At 36.3% G+C, this 5,907-nt stretch overlaps 1 protein-coding gene across 1 annotated transcript; it reads left to right on the top strand.

Moving 5' to 3' along the window:
* The first annotated feature begins 3,054 nt into the window (after positions 1–3,054).
* ovca2 (OVCA2 serine hydrolase domain containing) lies at positions 3,055–5,522 on the top strand. Its single transcript, XM_084730336.1, has 2 exons — positions 3,055–3,420; positions 4,735–5,522. Exons 1-2 carry the CDS (start codon positions 3,267–3,269, stop codon positions 5,256–5,258), a joined length of 678 nt encoding a protein of 225 aa, XP_084586462.1. The 5' UTR covers positions 3,055–3,266; the 3' UTR covers positions 5,259–5,522.
* The last annotated feature ends 385 nt before the right edge of the window (positions 5,523–5,907 follow it).

Genomic DNA, 5,907 nt, shown 5'->3' with positions numbered 1-5,907 from the left:
GTGCTCAGAGATTTCATGATTTTTACAGTAGCTGCTTTGTATCACCTGGCTTGTCTGAGGTGTCACAACAACAGATATTCTCATCTGTGTCTTTAGGGGTCAGCCTCCCACAAGCTAGCAAAGAGTCCAATGTTCTGCCACAGAAATGGAAGCACACACTGTGTCCATTAGTCGAGCATCAGCCAGACGGTAAAGTGCATCTGCATGAGGAGGAGGTGGAAGAAAGACTTTTGTCGTTGTTTGCTTGAAAATTTTCCCATTTCTCAGAAACATATGAGAAACATATGATGAAAATCACTAGGGTGAACTAATGTTTGGCTCTAATAAGCAACTGTAAACCCTCAACCTAGGTCTCACTGTAAGTCCTGGGTTAATAAGTACAGGTGACAGGTGGTTTTATTGCTCTGGCTGGCTCTTCATTAGCCTCTGCCTGGTTGCATAAAACCACTTCGGTTAAGGTTTCCCTTAAATTTTCATTGAAGGATGCCTTAGGGAAAAATGAGTTGCATAAAATGACCCTAAATGTTTCCTTAGGATGTTGCAAGGGAAAACCATTTAATTTCTAACTTTGTCCTTAGCTACTTAAGCATTTGTCTATGTGTTGCTAAGAGGTCTTTTGCAACCATTTCTCTTAGAAAATTTAAAGGATCTCACAACAGTCTCTTAAAATTTAAATAATCTTTGGAACATAAGATAATGGCTGATTTTACAATGACTGAAAAGGAGGAGAAGATACCAAGATGCATTTGTCAGGAATGTTAACAACTTTGTAACTAACATATCTGTCTCATATATTAACGTTAGCTCTATTGTTTTATTTAAAGTCAACAGTTTTGTCAATTTCTTTCGATGTTTGGCTATCTTCTTTCTTACTGACACTAATATTTTCATAATGTCTTCAGTTGGTTTCACAGCAAGATTTCTAACATTTATTTTGTCAGTTTTTTTCTTGCCACCCTATTTGCTGATCACATTTGTTATGACTGCCTGGTTAAATTTACTTTGGATTATGTGCTTGTGCTTTTGTTTTCTCTTTGTTGTCCACTTTGGAGAACCTGGCTAGCACAGGCTAACTAGGTGCGTTAGCTAAAAACGGACAATAATGTTGTCTCATAACATTAAAGAATGATAATCATAGTAACTGAAGTGCACATGTGCTATATAATGACAGGAACTGCACTGAAAGCTTCAGTCTATACAGTTGGGCAAGCAGACAGCCTAAGAGGCTTCAGCTTAACTATCTCAAACTCCACTGATTTGCACTTCTCTACATAAATGCATAAACCTCTAGCATGCAATATAAACACAATTCATGGATTATCAAAATTCTAATACTTCAGCTTGCTGTCTGTTGATTAAACAATCAAATCATTAAAGAAATAGTTGAAACTGTAGAGAAGAATATCCTGTGCTGCTTAATTCAGACCAGGACAGAAATACACCAAGGAACACGTGTCTTGTCTTGTCAGTGTCACTGTCAACACATTCAGTTAACTTTCAACTCTCAGAAGTTTAACTTCACAGCAGTTGTTGACAAATCTAACTCTATGTGTTATAACGAATGATGTGAGTGGCAGATAATGGACGTGCAAGGTTTTTTCCCTTATGAGAACACTCTGATCATCTTGTGCTGAATCATGAAGTCAACAGAAGTCTGCAGCATGTCATGCAGTTGGTGTGAATGGTTGCAGCATCATCAGTATGAGCCATATGTTTACCAGGCTGTTAATCAGAGCTGCTGCTGAAGGAAAGTAGAGCAGGCAGGCAGTGATGCACAAGAAAAATGTTTGATGTGAACGGCTGTCTAAACTTCAGACACTTTGAGCCCCTACTGCAGTTTCATCTGATGGAGACTGACTGATGATGTACTCTGATAAATTTAAAGTGCAATTGATATATTAAACCTCAAATACATCATGAACATTAGATGCACAACATGATAAATACTTCAATGCTCTGGTAAACACCTTTAAAGTCCAACACAGAGAGACTAGGTAAAAGCTTCTTCCCTCAGGGCATTATGGTGAACTATCCTTTGCCACCCGGTATAGTTGCATACTTGCATTGTGGTGTGTAGGTGTAAGTTTACTGTATGATTGTCTGACAATTGTAACATACTAGTATGTGCATTTCACATTTTTATATACTGAAAAATTGCACAGCGTACCTACAAATGCATATACACGTATTTATAATTTATTTAAATAATGATTAGGGATATGTTATATATTTTTATCCTTTATATTTCCTTTGCCCAAATCTTTGTTTTACTCTTTTTCCTATTACTATTATTCATTGCACACTAGTATTTTTGCACAGTTTTAAGAGCATGACACTTCAGGACACATATTGTTTGTGGAAGCTACAAACGAAACTTTTGTAGGGCTGCAACTAACAATTTTATTTTATTCTGTAAATCTTTTAATATGGAAAGCACTTTGTGCATAAGCTTGAAAAGTGCTATATAAATAAAATTATTAATTATTATTATTAATTATTTTCATAGTCGATTAATCAGTCAATTATTATCTCAATCAGTGTTTCCCAAAGTCAACAATGACATCCTCAAATGTCTTGTTTTACTCACAACCCAAATATGTTCAGTTTATAGTCAGAGAGAGTCAGAGAGGGTCTTTAAAAAAATAAATAAAAAATACTCAAGTTGACTTTCAAAATAATTGCCAATTAATTTAATAGTCGATTAATAATCAATTAAATTAATAATTAAATTGTTTGTTGTTATTTGTTAAATTAAATGTTGCAGCTCTAAACTTTTGGATCCTTGAATCAAAGCCAAGTCAAGTTCATGGAAGGTACTTAAAGCAAATCAGATTTCCTTCAAATCAGCATGTACTAACTACTACAGTCTTTGCATTTTAGAACTACATACTGAAGTTGTGTTTATTTTATATAGTATATATTCTCCTTCAAATGTATTTTAAAAAAATACTCATGTAAAACCACAAGGGTTTTAAGTTGAAAAGAATAAACGGAAGTACTTTTGCTTCCTTCCGCCTGACTTTCTAAGTTCCGCACATGCAGCTGATACCAAATTTATACAACTTTCGGTATTGTAACAGGTAGTAATTATTTTTCGTCGTTCTCATATTGTGAAATATAGTATCTGTGTATTTTATCTGACGGTGTACTGTATGTCATCGACTTGTTAAGCTTATATTTTGACGTTAATATCCTCCGAGCTGTAACTGAAACTAACTTCTCTGGCTAGCGTTAGCCTAGTTAGCTAGCTAGGTGCTCACCTCTCCATGGCACCGCTCCGGGTTCTGTGTATCCATGGTTACCGTCAGAACGGCGGCTCGTTCCGGGAGAAGACGGGAGCTCTGCGGAAGCTGCTGAAGAAACAAGTGGAGCTGGTTTACATGAGTGCACCGCACGGAGTGCCGCAAACCAGCAGTGAAGGTGGGTCATCCTCATCCTCTACACCTGCCTCTGACCAAAACACACACAGGGCTGAAGGAACAAGTAGCAAGTTGACTTTTATGTTATTAGATATATATAGAGCCATTGTCCTAAGAATTCAAATTAAGTGCTTTGACATAATCTGCCAAATCAGATATTATCATAGGTGATATTATTTATTATTAAGATGATAAATAATAATATAAATTTAGCATTATTAACCAACAATTTATCACTTCGATATATATCGTACATTCCTAATTCTTTGTACAAATTAAACAGTGTCTTATAACATCTTTTTGTGAAAACTAGAACAAACCAATATTCTATTAATCACCTTGGTTTAGGAATGTTAATTATTAATCATAAATCAATTTTTGCCTTTAAGAATTTAACAGACCAAAAGTGTCTGATTTGATAATGTATGATTTGTTCATTTCTCACATATTGCCTTGTTCATCTGGAAATGGCAGTAATTGAACCCCACTTGACATTTTATTTGGCACAACCATTTATTGAAGAAGGACAGACGGCAGCAGCAGCTGTTTAGAGCAAGAGCCATATTGTTTAATTATTCTGTTTGTTTAAATTAGTGCTTCAAGAATTAATGTTTCACATAACTAATGTGCAGCAAGAATTGCTTAAACAAAACGTAACATAAGAAAAGAATGTGTTTTGTATTATATTAATTACTAATAATTATTTTTGTTAATGTCAGTTAAGGAAAGTACACAAAAGTTTCCATTCTACCTTGATCACCTGTAATATTCACCTTGAATATTAATGAACCATGTATCTCATTTAAATTATGATCACATCTACCATTAATTATGTGTCCTTAACATAAGTAAGTTGCATTAAAGGGGAGGCTCAGCAGGTGAAATTTATTGTTATTTTGTCTTGATTGGTCAACTTAAAGATGTAATATAACATAATATGGCAAGTCTTAATTTTGTTTGTATAGTTTTGTAACCTTAAACTGAATTATCCAACCACAGACTGTTGTTTCTGGTAACACTAAGAACTATAACAAGATAATTACTTAATTAATTTACATATCAGTTTCTATCTTACATTGAATCATCTGTGGTCTGAAAATAACTAGGCACTCAAAATGCATAAATTTAAGGAAATGTTGCCCTATCTTCATGCATTAATAACAAAATCAGTATTGTAATACTTTTGTTTAGGGCACTTTATACCCTAAAGTAGAAATTTGTTTTGAGGAGACTAGAGGAACTTGTGGTGCCTCTCTTTTGAATTTAAAATAATTTAAGACAATAGAATAACCACTTTGTTCGTCTGTGCTTTCAGAAGCTTCGGAGAAGGAGAACGGTTCAGGTCCTGGGTCTGGAGGTGAAGACGACCCCAAGGGTTGGTGGTTTTCTGATGTCCAGGCTCGGAGTTTCAGCGCTCAGCAGCAGTGTGAGGAAAGCCTGGGGATCGATGAGAGTGTGACGGCTGTGAGAGAAGCTGTGAAGATCCAGGGTCCGTTTGATGGCATCCTCGGCTTCAGTCAGGGAGCAGCTTTTGTGGCTATGTTGTTATCTCTTCAGGAGCAAAAGCTGGAGCCAGAGTTCAGCTTCCGCTTTGCCATCCTTGTTGCTGGTTTCCGAAGCGCATGTAAGGAACACCAGACGTTTTACAATGCTCCCCTCCAGATCCCCTCCCTCCATGTGTTTGGACTGGAGGACCGAGTCATCCCTGACAACATGAGCAGGGAGCTCCTCCCTTCCTTCCAAGACCCTCAGGTCCTGACGCATCCTGGTGGCCATTTTGTTCCTGCAGCATCTGCTCACAGACAAACCTACCAAGACTTTCTCAAGAAGTTCCAGTGAGAAATGAAAGTCACAGAAACTCACTTACAGGCTTAAGCGCTTCAATATGGCCGGGGAATGTTGATTATTTATTGTTCAGAAAAATCTTGTGCTAAAATAATTGATTCCAGAGGCGCTTTGAGTAAAAATGCCAAATACAGAGTCATGACCCTTCTGCTCTGGAAGTTTTTTTTTTCCCCATCCAAAACAGTTCAATGACTGCTGTCCTTCTCAGGGAAGATGTCTTCTGACAGACAATAAATCAAGTGACAATTGTTTATTAAATGTGGTGTGGTCTCTGTTTGTGTTGGTGAGCTATGTAAAATCTTCAAAGTTACCATAATTGAGACTCTATTACCTAAGTTATTGCTAATGTATTACTAATTCTGTGGGGTTGTCAGAAATAGTGATACTACTAAAACAATGTAGTATCTATTAATTTTGCACCAAAAGTACCGAAGCTATGAAAAAAATTATCTAAGAGGAAACTCGAGACCAAAATTCATTTTTTATTGTTGTGCCTGAAATTTGGCTTGCAGGAAAACCAGACGGCATCCAGTGACTCTTTCTGCACCTGCACCTGTAAATTAACAACCTGCACACAGCAGGTCATTGATTTAAAAAGTAAAAATGATCTTTTAATTATCTATTTTTCTTATTTTTCCCATGG

The sequence above is a fragment of the Lutjanus erythropterus genome, chromosome 11, assembly GCF_056507025.1.
Source record: "Lutjanus erythropterus isolate fLutEry1 chromosome 11, fLutEry1.hap2, whole genome shotgun sequence".
NCBI lineage: Eukaryota > Metazoa > Chordata > Actinopteri > Lutjaniformes > Lutjanidae > Lutjanus > Lutjanus erythropterus.
The sequence above is the reverse complement of the archived record's forward strand: the minus strand, read 5'-3'. Positions and strand labels throughout refer to the sequence as shown.

What these genes read in the sequence shown, in the direction of transcription:
- ovca2 (XM_084730336.1), top strand. Translation starts at nt 3,267, where the DNA reads ATGGCACCGCTCCGGGTTCTGTGTATCCATGGTTACCGTCAGAACGGC. An exon ending in GCCGCAAACCAGCAGTGAAG is followed by an intron (nt 3,421 to 4,734) that starts GTGGGTCATCCT and finishes CTGTGCTTTCAG; the next exon opens with AAGCTTCGGAGAAGGAGAAC.